Source organism: Heliangelus exortis, chromosome 9 (genome assembly GCF_036169615.1).
Source record: "Heliangelus exortis chromosome 9, bHelExo1.hap1, whole genome shotgun sequence".
In the NCBI taxonomy this organism is placed as follows: domain Eukaryota; kingdom Metazoa; phylum Chordata; class Aves; order Apodiformes; family Trochilidae; genus Heliangelus; species Heliangelus exortis.
The window spans coordinates 5,718,471-5,740,886 of NC_092430.1; the positions used below are offsets into that span (position 1 = coordinate 5,718,471).

At 42.1% G+C, this 22,416-nt stretch overlaps 1 protein-coding gene across 1 annotated transcript; it reads right to left on the reverse strand.

Annotated features, from left to right (window-relative positions):
- Window positions 1-1,292: 1,292 nt before the first annotated feature.
- On the reverse strand, window positions 1,293-21,948 carry MOGAT1 (monoacylglycerol O-acyltransferase 1). The gene is made up of 6 exons (XM_071751782.1): window positions 21,703-21,948; window positions 12,184-12,362; window positions 11,627-11,828; window positions 8,991-9,165; window positions 4,505-4,704; window positions 1,293-1,808 (listed from the first exon to the last, which is right to left on the reverse strand). Exons 1-6 carry the CDS (start codon window positions 21,794-21,796, stop codon window positions 1,654-1,656), a joined length of 1,005 nt encoding a protein of 334 aa, XP_071607883.1. The 5' UTR covers window positions 21,797-21,948; the 3' UTR covers window positions 1,293-1,653.
- Window positions 21,949-22,416: the final 468 nt, after the last annotated feature.

Sequence of the window (22,416 nt, forward strand, 5' to 3'; positions counted from 1 at the left end):
TAGATGGAACAGCCCTCCTAAGGAAACCAACCTGTTGCTGGAGGTTTCTTGGAGCACATCAGATCAATGTACATCTGCTCTGTCTGGCCAATATTTACTCAGCTTTAGAGCTCTGGTTCACTAGGAGGCCACTCCTCAGTACTTAAGAGATTTTCACCCTTTTCTTTAAAGACCTTCATCCACTTAAGATCTTTTCTTTCCAGAGTTTTAAATTTCTCCCAAAACTCCAACATTATTTCTTCTGGGGAGGCTTCCTGGCAGCAAACACAATATGTGCCCAGTGCCCCCGTGGAAACAGCACCACTGATCCTAGGTGCTGAACAGGCACCCCAGGCTGCCCAACAAGCCTGTGCAGGTCCTGCCAGAGCACCTAAATGATCTAAATATTCAGGCACCAAACTGCTTAAAGCAAACCAAACAATTTTCAGGAAAGCCTGATCTGCAAAGTCCACATGCAGATCCAAAGCATTTACAAATTCAAGAATGTATCTTGTAAAAAATGCAATAATATACTCTTCACAAACACCACAATCTTACAGACATAGGTATTATACCTGAAAAAGAAGACACACCTCTCAAATTTAGGCCCTTGGGCTGAATGCAAGGCATCTTCTTAACCTGCTGCCACCCAACCTAGAGCTATGCTGACACTGCCTTGGCAGGCACAGCTGTGCCACACTGCACCACAACTGCCCATATACTTCCCCACATCTATCACCAGAAAAGAAAAAAGCACATATCAAGTGTGCTCTCCTCGGTGAAGTACCAGAACTAGGCTGAACAAACTGGGATCCTCTTCCTGTAATATAATAAAATAATTTTTTCATTTAGACAGGATGCAAAGTTCAGGTGATCCCCTCAACTTGCTTCCTCAGTACGCTTCTCCCCTTGTGCCTGCCAATCCTTCTGAAGATGGAACTACCAAACAAAGCTGTTCCATCTTCCAGACTGACAATCCAAAGCACAGCTTGTCCAGAAAAAGTCACATCATTCAGTGCTTCCCCCCACCCAGCATCTACACGCACACAGAAAGCCCAAGGTGCTGTTCTTCCTCCAGACGGGGGGGGGGGTCTGCTCTGCTCCGTAACTTGAACAAACCACTTTTGCCAATATCCTATTTGGGGCAGAAAGCTTCTATTCATTCTTGAATTCACATGGAAATAGCTTCTAGTAGCTGAAAAAATAAACCTTCATTTTTATGGATGAGCAGCAGTAGATTTTGATATCCTGATAGTCTGATAAACCTGATGTCATGTTTGATACATGCCAGAAAGTCTCAGCTTCTAATTACAAACTTTTCAGGTTTTTACTTTTCCTGCTTGTGATCTCATGATGGAGCAATTTCCTCTGCTGAAGCTATGGTTAGGTACCATGGTGATAAGAACATCTGTGTTGAGTCTGTCACTAGCATCTCTGGTACTGTTGAACCTAAAAGAACAATTCAAAACAGCACTGGCTTCGAGGTTCACACCCTAAGGATTTTTTTTCCCCGTCCAAGAGTAAGATAAAAATCAATAAATCATCTAATCATCCCTTCTTAAAATTCTTCCTTACATAAGGATAATTACAGATTGCAAAATACAGATTGCAAGAAAGACTTCTTTCAGCATTCAGTTTTTTTCCATGAGATTTGGAACTAGAAATTATAATTTGCTACTCAAAGATGAGTGACTTATGCTCGGGGATCCCATAATTTCTTTTGTGTTCTTCAAATAACTTTCTTAGTTTCTGTAGGTACAATGCATGTAGCTGTTCAATCTCTTCAGTGCTGGGGTTTAAGTTCCGTTTTACAGGGATGGGGCTTCCCACTGGAAATCAAACACAGCAAGAGTGTTAGCTTCAGCAAAGTCCCTCTTGGAGCAGAGCTGCTCTCCCTCCTCTCAGAGCTCCACCATAGCTCTCAGGGAGGTGGCAGAATCACATCACAGTTTTCCTGCCCTGGGGCCTGTTCCTGCTCTTCACCAATTTGAGCCCTGGATCAGGTTGTCCACTTCCTTTCCCTCAAGTTCATATAAAATCAATTTACACACCCCCACCCCCACACCATAATCTCAGTTTGGCAGCAAAAGAGCAAGTGAGGAAGGGGTTAAGCTCTAACTTGAAGGAGCAGTTTACACTTCAACCTACAATTCCATGGGTCATGTAGCATCTTGCTAGTGGGGTAGTGCTCCACAACTTCAAAAGAGCATTTTACAAATGTACCTTCTCACAGTCTTCAGTTGTGATACCAATACTGAAGGGATCTCCAGTGTGAGGGACACGTGTAAGAAAAGAGCACACATGAACAGGACTGAAGGAGTCAGAGGTATCTCCTGATTTATTCAGAATTGTTGCACCAGAAATGTTGTTGCCTACCCCAGCCTAGGGAGTGGTAGCACATAAAACACCCAGACTTTCTAAGGTGTCTCTGAACCCTCCACTGCCCACAGAGAAGCCTCCAGCTGAAATGTTCCCCGGGAGCAGCTTTTGCAAAGACACCTGAAAAATCTCTTTCAACACACGTTGCCACTTCAGATTGGATGGTGTTGACTAAAAGGAAGGGAAGGAAGTCTGGCCAGAACCACAAAGGGGCTGATTCTGCATTTTCCTGCTGCACCTTCAGCTGCCAACAGCTCTCAGGCCCTACACAGTGCTGAAATTCAGGATTTTAATGACTGGGGGTGGGAATCCAGCCCTGAATTGAGCAATAACTTTGGAGGCGTGTGTGTGTGTGTGTGTGTGAAATCAATATACATCCAATATAGGATTTCCAGAAACATGGCTGGAAACACATTAAAAAACCCCCAATCCTTTCTGCATCAGTCTCTTCATTCCACAAGAGATTTCTTGTGGAACTGGAAACTATACTATCTCTATCTATCTATATCACAAGTTCTGTGCAACTTTATGCTTAATTTGATATTTTAGAGTTGATCCTGTTGTTGAAAAGCAGTAATAATTTTCAGGGAAAACAGAAGCACTTAGCTTCTCAAGATCAAAACACCCACACTTCAAAAAAAAAAAAAATTTCAAAGCCCTATTGAGCCATACCAAGTCGTGTCTCCCCCCCAAGAATGCAGGGATATGGTGAGATTTTTCAAATATAGGGAAACAGAGACACTAAAGGTAAGAGATTTTTTGAGACCATACAACAAAATCTGTTGCAAAACTCTGATCTTGCTGATTTTAGGTGCCCTTGTGCTTTATAGCTATGGACCACCTCTACCCTGGACCACCTCTGTCTCTGCAGTAAATATTACAGTGATGAGGATTTGCATTAAAGTGAAAGACATTCTAAGCTTCAGAACAGATCAGATTCATCAGCTCAAAGAAAATCTGCAGGAAATTTTCCAATGGTTTGAAAAATTATTGTCTTTAAAATAAGTGATATTTTTCATCTCCCTGTGCACAACATGGGCTTTAAAAATGAAATCTTTACTAAAATCTTTAACTATATACACTGATAAGATAAAGAGCTGCATGAAATTGAACATAAAAAGACCTGGAATTTTGTCTTCAACATTTTTATTTAATTCCTAATATAATAAAATATTTAAAGGGAAGGCCTTCTTAAATGTCCTTTGTGGAATACCATAAAAGCACAGTTTGCTTTTCTATAGAAACAGGCTTCATTAGTTCACTTAGTTCAAAACCTAAAAAATTTTTATGCAAAACAGCCAGCCAGCTATTCCCTTCTCATGATGCCCAGCACAACTTTTTAAAGGTGTGGTTGTCAATAGCACCTATTAAAGCCATTAAAAAGCAGAAGACATTCACTCCTACACTCCAGTGACAGCAGAAGAGTGGGGATGAAGGTTTTGGGGGAAAAAACTCTCTTCCAAACTTCCTGTGCATATGACGTGCATGCTATCAACACAACATCAATGGATCTTTCCAAGGGGAAAAAGCCAACCAACCAAGCAAAAAAAAACCCAAACCAAAAACAGAAGGGAAGGAAACAACCCTAGGGAGCTGCAGTGCTCCCTAAGCAGCAGAGCTAACCCCAGGCACCCACTCCTGCCCTCCTCCATCTCTCCTCTGTCCCAGTAAGCACCAGCTCCTCCCAGTAGCCTTGCTCTGGACACTGCTGTGGATCACTGCCATGGATCAGCTGTAACACTCAGCTCCTGTTCCTATGCAAGGGTAAGAAGTGAAGGTGCTGGGCATCTTACAGATAAACTGCAGCATCCAGAATAAACTGCAGCAACAGCTGGCAGCCCTCTGGTACAGACTGGACAACCCCTTGGGCTTCCTTGACGTGTGCTTAGGACAGAAGCCTGTGAATAACTATGAATGAAAAATAATATTTGGCTTAGGACATTAAGGGGAAAGGGAGAAAAGAATTTCCTCTTAAAAAAAAAAAAAAAAAAAAGAAAATATTCATCATCTTAAACCTCACTCTAGATGCACTGCAACTAGAATTATTTATGTTAGGGTGGATTTCTAAATTTACACAGATATTAGTGGCACACTTATGCACTTTTAAACATTTGCTAAAGCATTGGAAAAGACACAGGGAACTTACCAACAGTATGAATGGGTTGCCTGTAAGGAATTAAGCCAAAACTGTATTGAAATACTCCTCTGGCATGGAATAGTGGTAAAGCAAAGCCCATTATCTTTTGCAACCTCTCCTGTACATTTCTGAGCCAGGAACCTCTGGGGTTTGCAACTTGCTTGAATATTTCATTTTCACCAAAGGAAAACACTGGGACCAGATGAGCCCTGTAAAACAATGAACACACTGAGAATCCCACCTCAGGCTCCACTTGCACTGCAGTTCACATCAGCAGCATGGAAATGGTTTCACAATAACCAGCACAGAAAGCTTTGGCAGCTCTAGACTTCATCAGCAACAGGCATTCAGTTCTTCTGACTCACAGCTCCTTTTCAATTTTTGGGTTTAAGAAAAAAAAAAGTGAGTGTGACATATAGCTTTTTCAGATAGTATTTAGCTGGTCGCTACCCATCACAATTTTTTGACTGTTCATAATAATAAAAATGAATAATTGTATGTATCATAATTATGATTATGATCTTATCCATAACTACATCAGCAAGTCCACCTTTGTTCCACTCTATTTTCTCCTTTGGCAAGCAAAGAAGCCTCATTGCTAACCTTATAATGCTCCCAACTGGATGGTATCAAAATTAAATCTTGGCTTTCCTCTGCCTTTTGACCAGAGCAAAGCACTCACTTGATAGCAGGGCAAAACCCATGAGAAAAACCAGACATCCTTACAGACATGAGTGTAAAGCCAAATTCCTCTGCTGTTCACTTCCCAGCAAAACCCTGCTTCCTCCAGACTTTTTCAGACACAGTAGCCTTAATTCTTGATTATCAGAGGTCAAGTCTTACCCACAGAAATGACACTAACTCAATTTGGCTTTGCTTAGCCAATGAATTCTCATTCAGTTCATTAATTTTGGGGGGAGGAAAGGCACTGACTGGCTCCTGGGGTAACTACTTGGGCTGATGGAATCAGTTCAGTTGTTTCTCACAGGCAAAAAAACCCCAAAAAGCAACCAACAAACCAACCTGATAATATTTAAATCATTGACTATAGGATGCTGTTTGATTTATACTTAGCTTCGTTAAATAGTTTTCTACACATTATAAAGAAAAAAGAGCAGGGTAATTGTAAGAAGCCTCTGAAGGATTCAGAGGTGGTTTATTTGCTTTATGTAAGTCTTAGCTTCTATATCTTAGTTCCACTTAGCCCAAACTATCTTTTTAAAATACCTTACTGCAAAATAGCATATTTGCTATAACATTGCTGGGATGAATTCCTGCAGAGCTCTAAATGCCCGAGGAGGATGCACTAAGGACAGGGCTGGCTGGAAAGTGCTGTGGGCAATGAACACCCACCCAGATGGAAGAAAAACAACTGCTCCTACAGCTTCTCAAGCCTGAGGACTTCCAGAGGGGGACATCACTCCCACACCATTCTGACTGGTGTCTGTTCAAAGGTTCTTTCTCACAGAGATGGTATCACCCAGTCACCCGTAAAGAAATATTGGAAAGCCTCCTATGTGCTGTGGCTGTGTAAATATTCCACTTTTTACTACAACACTAAGACAAACAGAAACACCTTGTGGTGCAAGAACACCCTGAGACTGTGGGATTTGTTTTAATCTGCTACAGGCTTTTGCAAGATGCTCTGTAGGAGGTTGGAACAGAGAAATAAGTAACTTAGGATTGTGACACTAAAGATAAGTTAGCTGATTCACCACTTGCTTCACATCATCATTTGCTTTACTGTTTCTTCACTTCTTATCAGATGTCTGTACTACCTTGGCCCAAAATGTCTTTTCCAGAAGTGCAGAGGACTGTTGCTGACATACTTGGAGTACATTTGCCAAGTTCCTAGCTGAGCCACCACAGCTTATCTTAGCTGGCAGTACAGGAGGCAGGGTCAGAGAGGCCAGGTCTCCTCACTGCCCCTGGTCTCTGCATTACCCCTTTCTTTCTTGGCATCTGATGCTGCAGAATAAAAGCACCAGGAACACGTGCAGGTGCTCGTGGCAGGTGGCTCTCCTCAGCCACCTCCTGCAAGCCTCCTCCATCCTTTCAGTTCTGTGTGAGCTTGTTTCACATTTTTTTTAATTGCTAGAAACAAAATGTTAAAAGCAGAAACCATTACTGGATGCAGAGTCTGGAGAAGAACTCAGCACTGCTGATCAGAGCTGCAATGGATGAAATCAGAGCATCCTACAAGTCCTGACCCCTGTGCCTCATGCTGCTGCTCAGACACAGAATGACTTCTAGCCTGGAGGTTCAGGTGACTCCGTGTGAGGTTAGGTTTGAAGTCACTCAGGCAAAGTCAGGTTTCTGTCACCTCTAGAAAACTAAGCCTCATTCTTCAAGAGGAGAACTGTTGTTTGAAACAAAGGACTTCACCAGGAAAGGGGCCATTCCTGTGTTTTGTAAGAGTCCTGGTGACCTCGTGTGTTGGGTATACTTTTGAAATCAATGCCATAAGAGGCACAGGTGTATCTAGTTTCTCAATCCAAATCAGTTCAGAGATAAACACCAACCTTTGTGATCTGACAGACCAGATGTTTATTGTAGACATGCTCAAAAAAAACCACCACCAAACTTCTGAAAGTGTTTAGGACCAGAGTGTTTTAGGACCCCACTGGATTAAAGTCTCATGTGGGCAATAAAGTCCTCATTTAAATACACAGGTGTTTCTGGGTAAAATTAGACTAAAATGTTACTTTTTGAGACAGCAGGTCCTTTCTGAGACTCCTGGTGATACATAAAAGAAACCCTTTTGGAATTTTGACACAGAATAAAAAAAAATAGAAAAAAGGTAGAAAAAAATAGACCCTAGCACCCTTTGTGAGGACAGAGAGCTCTTCTCAGAGACCACCTTTTCTGCAATTAATATTTAAAAGACTTACAGATTTCTCAAACTATTATTTTTCATATTGCTTTGCATATTAATATATAGTGCAAGGATTTGTCCAGAAAGCTTAGCAGGAACAAGTCACAGGTTCCCATATTTACACAGTACCTTATACTGTGTAAATCTCTCAAAAGGTATTAATGCCACCTCTGTTTGATAGGGAAAAAAAACCAAACCAAACAAACAAAAAAAACAATTTTTTCTTAGGATTTTCATCAAAAATTCCCAGAGACTTACTTCTGCAAATAGCAGTCTTCAAAAGAAAGTCTTTAGAAAAAGAGAAAAAAAATCTTCCTAGACCACAATTTTCAGTGTTTTAATTAAATGGGTCCTAGCTTTCTTTTTTGTTTTGGTTTGGTTCTTGATTGCTTGTTTGTTTGTTGTTTGTTTGATAAGAAAATTCTGTAACTTTAGTTTACAAAACAGAAAACAGAATGACTGGTCCACTCAGCAATAAAAGCCAAGATTTACTAATATTGTTTCATAATTCTTACTCTTTGCTAGGGCAAAAAACAACTGAAATATAACACCTAGATATGCTAATAACACCCACTGCTTATAAATTATGAAAGTCAGAGGGAGTTTTCAACACTCCCTGATTGGATCTAGGTGGACAGACTGGCTCCTATGCCACACATGTGCACATTCTTAAACAAGTAACTCTTTAAAATTCTAATTATACCAGTTTACTATCTATAATGTGAGCTATGTGCTCATATATGTAATAGTGAGCAGTGGCAACAAGTCCCTGCACAGCATAAATGGCATTGTAAGTGTGTCCCTGGGGTATCTCTTCCACCTCCCCAAGTGACTTTGAATAACAGCCCCAGTGCTCTGCAAAGGGAGCCAAATGGTGATGAGGAGTGTTCACCAAACTTGGAGGTGCCTCTGAGTCCAAGCCAGACTCTGCCTCCCATCAAAACCTCTGCAGATAAGAAAACAAGACGTGTCCTTGTCATAGGTGGATTGCTCCTAAAGGGGATGGAGGGCCCTATCTGCACAAAAGATCCACTTCTTAGAGAAATCTGCTGCCTCCCTGGGGCCAGGATTAAGGCCATATGGAGTAGACTCCCCACCCTACTTAAACCCACTGATTATTACCCATCACTTATCCTTCAAGTAGGCAGCGATGTGGTAAGCACCAGAAGTCTAGGGGCAATGAAGAGAGACTTCAGGGCCTTGGGTGAGCTGGCTAAGGGATCAGGAGCACAAGTAGTGTTCTCCTTTATCCCTCCAGTTGTGGGGAATGAGGAGGGACTGATGAGGATGAGCCAGCAGGTGAATACATGGCTCTGAGCCTGGTGCTACGGGCAGGGGTTTGGCTTTTTTGACCATGGCTTGAGTTAGAGGAGCCCAGGAGAAAGAGGATCCCAGTAACTACAGACCTGTCAGTATCACCTCAGTGCCAGGGAAGGTCATGGAATGGATAATGTCAAGAGCCATTACAGATCAGTTAAAGGTCAACCAGACAATCAGACCTTCGATCTTGAGGGTCTTTTCCAGCCTGAACAATTCTATGATTCTAATGTAAACTATATTTAAGAGTCAACCTGTATTCAAAGCATGCTTACACTACAGCAGCCCAGATGGGAAACCTACCCGTGTTTCAAGGCCATTTTAATAAAGCCTTTCTTCTTGAGGATGTTCAAAGTTAAACTTCCAGGATGTGCATTCAGAGACTCCTCTGCTCCTCCGATCACAATGATGGATGCGTGGCCACCCTCTTCATTATTCAGCACGTATGAGACACTCTCCTTGGATGCAGAAACCATTCCTTCAGGAGCAAACATTGTAAGAGTGACTGCTGGATCTTCATTTACAAACACAGCAAAGTTTAAGCAATATTTTTTACATCTTAACGGTGCTTCAAAACAATTACAGCAGAGGATAGGGTTGAAAGATTTGGGTTCAGGCCCCTTGTTCTGCAACAGATTGGATCTAAGGTAAGTTCTGTGATTTCCCTCTGGTGAACTAAATGCTGTTTGCCTAACACAGGAGCCTGGAGATCTTCAGAGAGGTTCTGTGCCTGAGAACAGGAGAACTGAACAGCAGCAGATGCTGTTGGGAGGCAACAGCTAAAGCCATACAGGAGGTGCATATAAACCCAGGCACAGGGGGGTTAATGGAATGAATAAAGGACTTGTGAACCCAAACACCAATCTACAGTGTCTCTGTCTTCATAGTTATAAAGCAGCAGCTCCAGCCATGGCAATGGCAAAACAGTGGCAGAAGCAGCAGAAAAAGCCCACTGGTACCAGTTACTCCCAATTACTGCATCAGCTCATTCCCTGAGAACCAGGACTTGGCATTCATCAATCTATTTAGGCTAAATTAGCAGAATATATGGAGTTTTCCTGGTACTCCCAGTAGTTCACATCAAAGGCACGCTGCTGTACAAGCCTTAATATTGACTTAGACCTTCCCCTGAACTTGGCAGTTTTGGAAAATCCCCTTTCTAAAACACCTCCAGAACTCCTTTGAGCCCTAAGTTTCACTTTAAAAGCTCATAATGGTACCAGTTACTCAAAAGCCACATTTAATTACCTTGAATTAATCCAGTCTAAATTACAATCTAGAGATCAACTCTAGTTTGTGGTGTTGTTTTTTTTGGGGGGATTGCAGTTTGGTTTTGGTCTGGAATTGGTTGGGTTGTCTTGGATTATTTTGTTTGGGTTTTTTTTGTTTGCCTTTAGAGGTCTAGTGCCAAAGCATGCTCTTTTAGGTGAAAATACTTCATCCCCCTTTACACACTTTCTTTTTTTCCCCTATTAGGAACATTACAACATGGATTATAACAAGATGATTGTGTTGTAGTTTTGAGAGTTGGCCACCAAGAGAAATAGCTTGCTCCTGGAACAAGTTCAGGCCTCAGTGATAACACTACTTCCATTTGTCAAAATATGCCTCCACAGTCACTGTTACTCTGAAAAATATAGCTGACCTGGAACTCACAGATAATTTGTGTGATGCTCATTCACCCACCAGCATGCATTTGCTCTCTGGGTAGAGAAAGATTTACAAGTGTTTTATGAAGTGACTGATACACCATGTTATACTGAAGGTCCCCTCTGATTTATCAGCTACAAACCTGTGTGAAAAATGAGCTACAAGGCTGCCTGTTCTTCAGCATGCTTTTGCCTCAAGTTATTTCTCATCCAGCAGGTAAATATTTGTTCATGTAAAGCTTACTTCCAGGCTAGGCAATGTTTAAGCTATCATCTGCCACCACTGGCAATCCCTTAACTTTGCCTGGCTGAAAAAAATCCCCCCAGAAATAACATTTATGAGGAAGAGCATTCTCTGGCATATTGAACTGCAAATGGGTATGCAATTCTGATACTAATCTGAGCAACACCCTAGACATGTGTCAATGAATGGAGTAGAATGGATCAGAGTAGCTTATCTGAAATCATATCATCCACACTGCAGTCAGAAGTAAGAGTTAAATCTCTGTATGCCAAGCCTGCTCTCATGCACTAGGCTGTACTTAAATTCTCCAGCTTAATGAATTTAATTATGAATTCTTTCATTATGAATTATTAATTTAATTATAATTATTAATTTAATTAATGGATTATTATTATTAATTAATTAATGCTATGTTCTTGTGGGAGGACACTAGTCCTGATTTCATCAGAGAGATTCTTCTTTTCTCCAAAAGTCTATCACTTGTTATCTTTTATTACTGCAGTACCAGTCATGAATATCACCTCCTTCTGACATGTGCTGCTGAGTTAAAAAGTTTCTGTCTTGGTGAGTTTATCTCACCATTAAAATTACACAAATTTGCAACACGGGACCTCAGTAGGTAACTAACTTCCAACTAGAAAGATATTTGTAATGAATAAGACTTTAAGCCTTTCAGGTAAGAGATTATCCTTAATTTGTTTTACAAGAATGTGTGCAATGACTAAAAAAGTCTTATAAACCTTCCTATGTCCTTCTTGTAAATAACAAGTACTCAGTACTGCTGTCCCCATAGCTCAAGGAAAAACAGCATTCCTTTTTTTTTTCTCAGAAAGAAAAAAAAGCTTAGGCATATAGTATAACAAAAATATTAAAACCTTTCGAATTGTTTTGCAACAAGAGTTCATTATAAAACAGAGGTTTCACTTAACACCAACACTGATCCTCCTAAACTGAAATTACTTATTCATAGGTAGAGGAATACCCCCTACATTTGAGGCAGAAGCTGTAATAGAGAGCAACATCTGAGAGGTTCTGTGTTTACCTACCTGCACTCATGATGTATTCTCTGAAGAAGGGACAGCCAAACCAGATGGGCATGATGTGAAGATATGGAGTAAGGCCAGGAAATAAATTTTGGAAACTTGGACCAGTGCAAAAGTTTCCAAAAGCTCCAGCTACCAGGACACCATGAGGGTGAAAACCAAGCAAGTAGTTGTGATTTGGACTCAGTTCTGAAGTTTTTACAAGCTGAAAGATAGAGAGAGTCTGTGACATTATAATTCTTATGTCAAAATGATTCTCAAAAACAAGCTTGGAGATTGCCCATTGAAAAGACACAGAACTGATGACAATTAATTTACTTCAAAATACTTTAAACCACTGTCCAATTTTACTGCTGAGCCAAGTTTAACTAGAATTACCTCAGCTCACATAGGAAATCAGCCTCTGCCCCTGTTTGTCTCTAGATCTGACTTCCCATGTTTTTAAAGGAAGTTAAGTTCACCATGGAAGAAGTATTAGAATTTTACCAAAGATGAGTCCTGGATCTTTGTCCAAGCTCGTGGCTATTCAAGCTCAGTTGTGTTAGAAACATTTGACTCACATGAATAGGAAAGTATTCCCTAAAGTACTTCCAGACAGTCCAGCTTCTGACCCACTGGGACCGTCTGCCCCCTCTGCAGGGTGTTTCCCAGTCCAGGTAGAGCCACAGCAGGTACAGCACAGCAAGGAACCAGAAGTTGCCCAGGATCAGGATCACGAAGAATCCACAGCAGAACTCTGCTACAAGAGACAAAAAAGGAAAGCACAGCAAGCATTAACCCCACCTGTCACCTTTGAAGATCCTGAATTCTCAAGCCTGATGTTTTATTATGGATGCTACTTAGAATGCATATAAATTGAAGCTTATTCCCCATTGTGTCAATGTTGTTACACCAAAGGTGAAGTGCCTGATAGGTCCTTGTGTCACCTCAGTCTGTATTTCTTACTTGACTTCACAACCTGACAAATAAACCTAAGCTAATGCTGGTTTACTTAACAAAAGAAAGATATAAGGGGAGAGTCAACACACTTGTCTTCTCCCCAGGAGGAGGGTGAGCAATAATGTTTAGGAGACAACATCTGATTTACCTAAGGCAGAGTAAAAGGAGACATCAAGAGCTGACACAGATGTGATGCTCCAGTGAGCAAGAAGACAGGAGAAGAACTAGGAAAGTAAAGATGGGAAAGGAAGCCACAGCAAAATCTCATTTCTAAATGGAGCAATGTCAGGCAATCTTTTTCCCCTTCTGTTTCTTAATTTTTTTACCTATAAAATAAAGACGGTAGTTCTAACTTCTTATTAAGAGTGCTCTTTGGCTGGCCAAGGCGATGCACTAGTCAGGACCAAAATACTAAGAGGTTCCATTTCAGCCTCTGAACATGTCACTATAAGCAGGAGTGCACCATAGCTACGGGAATATAACAGCAGTTTTAAGAGCTCATGCTTTCAGACACAGGTTAATAATAAGAATTCCAACATCCTACCACAATAATGTTACATAGGAACTGCATCATACACAATTCAAAAAGCCAGAAAAAGTTGTTTGATTAAACAGGATGTGTTACTTTAGGGCTCAGCCCTGAAATAACCACTCAGGGAAACTCCCTATGGAAATATTACCTTTGAAGGACTTGCTGAATTTTGCATTCTTGCAAATCATTTTATATGATATTTTACAAAGCAGCAGTACTGTGCATGTCCCACAACTGACTGCTGGTCAGGGGGCAATAACCTGTTTTATGTTAAAAGGGACTGCACCGGTTAAACAGATTGAGCTCAGAACAGAAGTAAATAGAGAAGAGTAGGAAAAAAAAAAAAAAAAAAGAAAAACAGAAGTACATCAGGCAATAATTTGGCTAACACTCTGTAAATATTACCAGACCTGAAAACCTTGAAATAAGCAGATGGATCAACAGTAAAAACCACTCATCACAATTAAGATCAGATTCATTCAAGAGGGAGATTACTCAGGCGTTGAAAACTCACAGCAGATTCCCTGCACCAAGCAGGTTTCAGGCTGCTGAAATTCAGAGCTGAACGTGGCCTATGGGCATTCTTGTGTTCCCTCCATTCCGAATACTTATTTTTCTTAACTTCTGTCAGCTTACCCTTGTGCCTGGCTTGACTGTGCCTTCAAAGTAGAAATGGATTTATTGTCACGTGGTAGCTGAGAACCACCGCAGAACCCAGAAGCATACAGAACAAGCAAAGCTGCTACTTAGACTGGGTAGGGAAAAAAATGGATGAATATTCTCATTTCTGGCAGGGAACAAGCAGAAAAACAGAGAATTGCATTTTCTCCAAGGAAGGGAGGAGAGAAGGGAATACCCATGAATAAAACCAGAAGCAGGGTCAAATCTACTGTTTCAAAGGATATTCCATCCTTCAGTACCATGAATACAACAGCTCATCTACAGCCCTGGTCTTGCAGGAGCTGTGGAGCCTCAGAAAAGGCTCCACACAGTTATCTGGGACCAAAGACCTCCACAGTCAATGTGGAGAACTCCCAAAAGCTTCTACAAGCTCTAGGGAACATCACTAATGCAGGACAAGTAAAACAGGTGAAAAATGATGCTCAATTCCACTGCTCCAGAGGGAGAACTCACTGGGAATCCCACACCAGCAACACTTTCAAAGAGCACACAAATATTTTGAGGAAGAGTAATTAAGTGTTCTTTGTAGAGGAGGTCCTGAAACTATAGAAATTTATAGGAATTCTGATCTACACACAATGCCAAGGTTCACAGTCTGTTTGAATAAGTATGAGACTTTTTTTAATTGCCATAGATAATTTATTTCAAGTTGTAATGAAAAAAATTGGCATGGATGTGTATTTCCTTTCAGAAGGATATATGGCTCAGTGCAGAACCACATGACCTTTTACTACCAGTTTCTCAGCCAAGGAGCTGAAAGTTGCTCTGGACCAAAGTATCCCTGCTCTGAGAGCTAATTAAATCAGCAGTGAGAAGTGCCATGAAACACTTAATATTTAATATTATATAGACAAACATACACAAAATTGCTTTAGCTAGAACATGTTCCTGCATACATGTAAGGTAAGGGGAGATGAGTATCCTGCCAGCACTTCCTAAAGGAGAGCTCAGAGTTTTGTAGGGCAAAGCCTATTTATTACTGAGCCACAATGAGACAAAGTAAATTCCTTTTACCATACCTCCTTATTATTCCAGTGCATTAACAGCCTGCAAGATGAGTTAAACACTGATGACTCAAAACCACTGAGTCTATAAACACAAACCCTGTGTTTTCTCCTTCAGAGAAGACAGTGAGTAAATAAATGGCAACCACTTCACCTAAGTTCATAAACAAAATCCAGGCAAAAGGTGGATAACTTGGAAATTCATCACTTTACTGTATCATTGTCTCCTTGGATGTCATTCCAGTGTACACTCTAAGCATAATTTTTTGCTTGAACTTGTATTCAAGCTTTGAAAGTATCTTTATGATGTATTAGAAGAGCGGAGGAAAAAGGAAATAAGACAAATCATTGCCATGGGACTCTGAACATTTGGTTTGCCAGCCAACATTAACCTGTTCCTTTCCCTCCAGTTCCAACATATGGATACTCATCTGATGCAAGAAATAGATTAAAAATACCACAATTGGTGTTAGCAGCACTGGCAGCCACCCTGCCCAATGATGTCTGAATATCAGATGTTTCACTCATTAAACAGGCTCCGAGTTTGCTGCTGAGGGTACCAAAGTCATAAACCAGTTCAATACCACAGGGATGGGAAGTAGGAAACCAGCACAGTGGGTGGGAAAAACAGGTGATCCTGGCAACTGGAAGCTCTGAGTACACTTGCAGTTACTAAGGAGTCAAAAATGTTTGAGATTTTCCACTAGAGGAAAAGCCTCCCATTGCTCTCAGAGTGGTCACAAATCACGTGAAGCTCATCCTTGGGGGGATGCAATAACCAGGGACATCTTTATCCCACTGGCACAAAGGTGAATACACAGTTAGAGATGTAGTTCTCTGGACTTTAGGAACATGTGTCTATACCAAACACACAAAGCAAGGTGAAGAGCTCATTTCTGACATCTACAGCCACAGGGGAAAAAGAATAAAAAATAGCCTGTTCTTCAACAACCACATCCCTTTGGGCACTAAAAAAAACCCAAATTCCCTGCTTAGTAGATTCGTTCATTAGAGGAAAAGGAAAAAAAATTAAAAAGCAGCCTTAGTTTCTGGAAATGCTTTCAAAATTATTTGTAACTCATCAAGAAAGGGATAGAAATTTCAATTAAATAACCCACGCAGCAAGGAACTCCAACAATCCCACTAAAGAAAGACCTGAGACAGCAGGCAACACCTAAGAGGAGGCACCCTGCCAAGACAAGGGCATACCTCTGTAGCTCCAGAGCTGTTACACTAAGTCTCTTTTTTAAAATATAGAGTCATAATATTAGTGCTACCCCATTTAGAGCCTACTAGTCTGTGAAATTCTGTCAACATACAAATTTCCACCTGAAGCACAGGAACTTGCTGCCTGTTTGTACACCATGCACATACGGACTCCCCAGCAAATAACAAACTGGGAATTTATTTAAACTAACTGCACCACAAAACTGTTAAAAGTTCACAGGAATTAGGTAGCAACCTCCAGGACTGAGCAGGTAAGAAAATCAGCATTTGCTGAATAAATATCAGCCTCCTATAGTGGGGGTCCTTTCTCAGGTTATTGGTCACAACTGGAGCCACAGTCACAAGGATACTGGAGCATTCCTACCAAGGGAGCTGTATTCACCACTACTATGATAACAATACAAACCCTCAGATGACCACATTTTGGGGGTGGTTTAAGAGCTTGTTTACTCTGGAATTTGATTCCAGTTCCCAAATAAGCAGACCTTCCACTGGCAAATATTGATAAACCAGAGACACTGACTGTTAGGCACTACTGCTTTGTAGATAGGGTGGTGTGGATACAGTAAATCCCCTAGTTACCAATTACCAAATCCTGAAACTGCAGGCCAAATTTAATCCACATAATTTCCTGTTTCTTTTATTTCTCCTCAGGCACCCACTGTCACATGCAGGGTGCCAAGCGAAGGCCTCAGGCCTGACTCAGCACAGCCATTTGTCTCCTCTTATTCTTGAGCCATCCAAACAAGAGTACAGAGACAAAGTGTTCCCTCCCGGAGATGTAGGTAACATTCCTACAACTAGTCAGTCAAGCAAGTAAGTACCCTGTGATCACACATCAGTCCCTGCCCATGGGTCAGCAGCAAGCTCCAGGCACAAGTGAACACAAACAAGTAGCAGGCAGCTTGCTAGGAAAGGCTCACAGAGCTTTGCTGAGTTTTCTTAGGCATCAAGAAGACTTTGAGGAAGAATTGGACCATTTTGGTTAGCCAGCTACAACTGGATTAAATCAGCACCAGATAGCAAAGCATCATTACATGCTTGGGAAAAAGGTAATTTTTTACTTTAGTCCATTACGCTGATACCTGCTTTCTCAACACTCCAGTTACTTATTATTCCAGCAGAAATACCTTACTGGGTGGCAAATGTTTCATCATTTCTGTTCTTTTGGGGAAGCCAGATCCACATATGAAACGTGCCTCCAGCCAAATTCAATTAACAGAGTGCTTCATCCTACATGCTACACGCACAGGAGTTTAATCACCAGAGAAGAGGATGCACTCTAATACATACCAAGGTATTTAGAATATTATTTTGTGGCTTCATGCATACTAAAGTAGACCTCTTCTTATGTACTGATTTTGTATTATTAAGTATTTTGCAAATAAATACAGGGCTTCATGCACCACAGTCACTTCCTAGGTCCCCAGCCATGAGAAGACCAGCATGACACTGCTGGACCTAGAAAGAGAGCTACAGAAGCTGTACCCTTTTCCCCTACCACCTCCTGGACACAAAACCAAGTTCTGGCATCTTTGTCATAGAATTAAGCTGCCTCTCATTCCAATCTCTCATTGTCTGGACCAAGACACCACCACTCCTCTCAGTTACCTGGTTCTGCATTTGATTTTGTACAACCTCAAATTCCACTGTTCCTTTTCACATCAAAAGCACGGAAGCGAGCAGAGGAGAAGCTCACTGACTAACCTTTTAGTTTTATTTTCTCCAAAATGCCATCATTTGATTCATGCACATTCAAGAGAAAGAAAAGGCTAAAGCACCTGCAAAGCAGCTCTTAAAGCAGATCTCACTGGTTTTTCTTTGTTTAAACTGTTTTGTCTTTATGAACCCTTTGGTCTACCTTGTGCTTGGGTTCTGCTCACCTCCTGACACAAACTGATTCTCAATCCCTGATGGGCAGCACTGAGGCAAACATCTCAGCAGCAGCACACCCACAGACCAAGGGCAAAGAGAAGTACTGTGAAAGAAGTAGAAAAACTGCACTGGTTCCTAAACAGGAGGTGATCAGACTAACTGATAACTGCAGCAAAATTAATCCAGTCAAACTTCTTAAGAAAAATAAGTCCAAGATTAAGAACAAAGATCTTACACTGAACACATAAGACACCCATTGCTTTCATGACAGCAACGATTATTTTGTGTCTATGTACTGTGTGCATGGTAGTACTGTAGTACATTTGTATTACAGTACAAAAACAGGAGTGCTGTAACCTCTCTGCTCTCACCCTCAATCCAGCAGCACTTGGAGATTTCAGCTCTCCGGGTGACTTTCTGCCTGGGGTTGGGCTGGACAGTGGCACAGGCAGAGCACAAGTAAATCCAAGCACACAACTTCCCAGGGGGGCCAGAAGTGGGTGCTGAATGAGCCTGGAACATGACCAGAGCTGCCCAGGGACTGTGAGCCCCTGCTCAAACCAATGAACTTCTAATGACAGTAATTGCAGGAAGAAAACTACGTTTATCAACATTGTCTGTTTCAGCTTTTCCCTAAGTAGGTACTCTGAAATCACAGAACTTCATATATTCACTGTTTCAGCAGTAAAACACTAACGACTTGAAAATATGTTTCAGCCTGAAGCCGTTTTGGATTTCTGTTTGATATCGCAGCATCATTTTAGTGTTTCTTGTTTTTTCAGTTTTCATAGCTTCAGGTTTTTTTATACTCCAGGCTGATAAATAACACTCTTCTTTTAAAGCAGGGAAGCCCATTTAAAACACACTTTTTAATTGAACTTTACCTGTTTCAGATTGCTACACTTATAACACATTAGATAAAGTGTATGGCACCTCCAGCTGCCACTTGGTGGGAAACTGTTGGGTGGGCATTTCTCTCATCTAATTCACCCTTAGATAGACATAACAGTATTTCAGAACCTATTTTTGCTTCTGCAGTCACACCTGTGGATAACAGAAGGACCACTGCTACACAAACTTGTCTTTTCTGCTTGAGGGTCAGCTTTGGCAGCTTGCAGTATTGAGCAAGGAAGCACAGGAACTTAAACTCAGAATTTTAAATAGGTTTTTGTAGGTAATGCAATTTGTTGCCCATCTTAACAGCTTTTTTGAGGCATGTTTGCTCTGCCTATGCTCTATAAGGGAAGCAATGTATCTGTAGTGCAGACCCAGCCCAAACCAGCAAACTGGGTAAACTTTCCTGTTTGCATGGAGCTATTGCAGCAATTTGTTCAGTATTTGTTGACTGAGATACTCTTTCTGCAAGTGGTGATGGGATTCAGGCTTCAACACAGCTATTGCATATACATGTATTTCAGGCCAACTTGTGAGTAGCCTTTAGTCACACAAATGAGAAGAGGGTATTTATGATCCTAATTCCACTGTCTTGGAAAGCCAAGCAGCATTACAGCAAAGTAAGCCTGCAGAGCAAGGGGCAATGACCAGCACAATGTGCTTTTTACATTAATTCAGCTGTTTTAGTGGCTTAGACACAAAGAAAAAGCCAGTATTTGATTTTCAGAGTCTTCTATATAAGTCACATTATGGATTCTTAATTGGGGTCTAATAGACTTACAGTCCCCTTACAACTCACCCTGTGCACCAAATCATGTTTTCACATGTCACTGCCCAGCTTTGAAAGATTTAATCATTACCTCAGTCACCTTTTGCTTTTTGGGGCACCCATCTTTAGAGTTACCTTGTGTTATTTGTTAGTCCTATTGATCCTTTTTATTAAGCTATAGCACCTCACCAGCTTCAGGAACTAAGCCAGTACCATGTTTATTCACGGGCTCTAAACAGAACCTAAACAGAATCCCTCTATCTGCAACATGATCTTTAGTTATCACGTGGATGCAGGTATTTTTACATAAGAGAGACTGAGTCTACAGATCTTCTTGGTATTAACTAGCTCCAGCCCTATACCAAACCCAAAAACCACCCATACCTCCAACCTATATTGTGGTGAATCCACACAGTATTTCTGTTGTACCAGGGCATCCCCTGCATGACTTGAAAGCATCATTCTAGAGCTTAAAAACAGTGTTTCCATACTTTGACTGCTCAGAAAAATAAAAAAAAGGAAAGGAAAAAATGACTGGAAAAGCAAAACATGATGGCAATCCTGAATGTCAGAAAAGAAAACACTTTTCACTTTAAATAATTCAGGATTCAGCCACCTGATTTTTTCCTGGAGCCAAGTGAAACTTTTTGGCCAGATCATTCCAACTATCCTATGACTAAAAGGGTACATGCACAAAATTACAAGGTCACCTTGGATAAGTCCAAGGAAAAACATCCCCGTGAAAGTACAAGCAGATTATTGTTAGTATTAAAATTAATTTATCTGCCAAAATTTGAACAGTCTTCAAATAGATTTTTTTCATGATCATGTGTGCTCACTGTATGCAACACAATCACCTGTGAGAACACCTCCTGATTGATTTTGCTTAACAATTTATTTCCAGGCAGCATCAGCTGCAGAAGGCAGCTCCTGCCTACTTCTCCCACAGAACTGAAACAAGAGGGGATTTGAGAATAATGAGACATGCCACGATCTAATTCAGCAACAGCAAATTAAAAGCAGGGGCTACTTACAATGTAGCCACAAACGTGATTTGTTTATAGTCCAACCACATACAGCTTAGAGGTAACACAAAACAGCCAAGTGCTAACAATAAACCTGTGGAGGTGCTTCATACCATCCATGCTTCCCCTCCATCCTCAAATCTTTTATGTGTGTGCTAGCAAGCTAAAACCAATTGTCTGGAAGACATCTGACCACCATCTGAATGACACCATGTTTGCAAGATATACAAAGAAAATTGCATGGGTATTCCTTCCACCCCCCATTAAGTCCTAAAGCATAGATGACCACAAAACATTCCACCATTTCCAATAACTCAGTCAGTTGCTCCATGCCTCACAAGAGTTTAATTCCATATAGACTAATCAATAACCACTTGACTATTTACACAACCCATGGATCTGGTGCCAGGGATTTAGGGCTTAGCTTACCTTATCAATTGACTCATATCATCAAGTTCAAGATGACTAACCATGAGATTTGCTGCTCTGCATAGATGTTTAGTGATAGGAGTCTATTAAGGTATTAGGAAAATTCACTATAGAGGAACAAAAAGCAGAAGAAGTTTGCCAAGTAAAATTGTTAGGAACACTTTCTTAAAGCAAGCAAGAACATTTTTCATGAATTTATTGGAGTGGTTGCATTTAAGCCATTTCATTATCATTCCTTATTAATTGTCATCACCTAGTCAAATGAGAATTTCACAGAACTACAGTGATAAAATCAGTATTGAAAACAGTGTTAGTCATGTACCTGCTCACGTTCAATAAAAAGCTGTTAGTTGGCAGAAACCCAGTGGGCATCCCAATGAGAAGATGCAGCCACTAGTTTTGGGGTTTTTTTTCTTTTAAGATCACATTCGAAAAAGAAACCGTAGAAACAAAGAGCCCCCAAAAAGGAGAAAAAGCCATCCAGAGATTTCAGGGAGGAGGCAGCCCAAGTTCTGAAGCGTGATGCTCTCGCCCGCCCGGGGCTGCTGGGAGCCACTGGGAGCCACTGGCCGCCTCTCCTCCCGCATGGAATCACCGCAGGCTGACACCGACCCGTGCCCACGGGTGACGCCGGTTAAGGACAAAAAAGATTCTTTCCCTTTTTATGTCCCTGGGGCAAGGGCAGGAAAGAGGACGGCTGTTACCCAGCAGGAGGAAGGAGAAGATCCACTGTAGCACGGCGACTGTCTGGATCCTCCTCTGGAGGGGCACGTTGATAGGGGCAAACTCGACCTTCATGCTGACGGCAGGAGAGCAGCGCGGGAAGGCAGGACCCGCCGGTTCCTACCCGGGCTCCAGCCCCGGTTCCGGCCCCGGCTCCAGCCCCGCCGCTCTGCCGCCGGCACCCGCTGCCCCGGTTTGTGGGGCAGGGCCGCGCCCCCTCCTGCCTCCGGCGCTGCCCACGGCGGCGGGGCCCGGGCACAGCCCTAGCAGGCGGGGACGGGGAAGTGGCCGCCCCGGTGCAGCCCGTCCCGGACCCCTTCCACCCCCGTGCCTCGCCCCGGGAAGCCCGACCCCGAGTGGGAAGCGGGCAGAGAGCAGACGACCCCCGGGACTGCGGCTGCACCCCCTGCTCACTGAGATCCGCGGCTCGGAGCCGCCCGGCTCCCGCCCCGGTTTAAATAAACGACGGGAGGTGGGAGGGGCGGAGACACCTGTGGTTGTGCTCCCCCCCGGTACAGCCCTCAGGTGCGAGGGGCGGTTCCTCCTCATCCCCCCCCCTCCTCCTCCTCCTCTCACACCGAGGCAGCACCCGAGCCGCAGCCGTTCACCTCCGCAGAGCTGCCGGCACCCCCCGCGTTAATGCTCTTACAGTTCACCCGCTTACGGGCGCTGACCGAGACTCTCATATTCCCGAG

Excerpts from the sequence above, each read along its gene's own strand:
- MOGAT1 (XM_071751782.1), bottom strand. The coding sequence starts at position 21,796 with ATGAAGGTCGAGTTTGCCCCTATCAACGTGCCCCTCCAGAGGAGGATC. Across the intron at positions 12,363-21,702 it reads CTTCTCCTTCCTCCTGCTGG|CAGAGTTCTGCTGTGGATTC; the intron begins GTAACAGCCGTC and ends TGTCTCTTGTAG. Across the intron at positions 9,166-11,626 it reads AGAATACATCATGAGTGCAG|GAATGGTTTCTGCATCCAAG; the intron begins GTAGGTAAACAC and ends TTGCTCCTGAAG.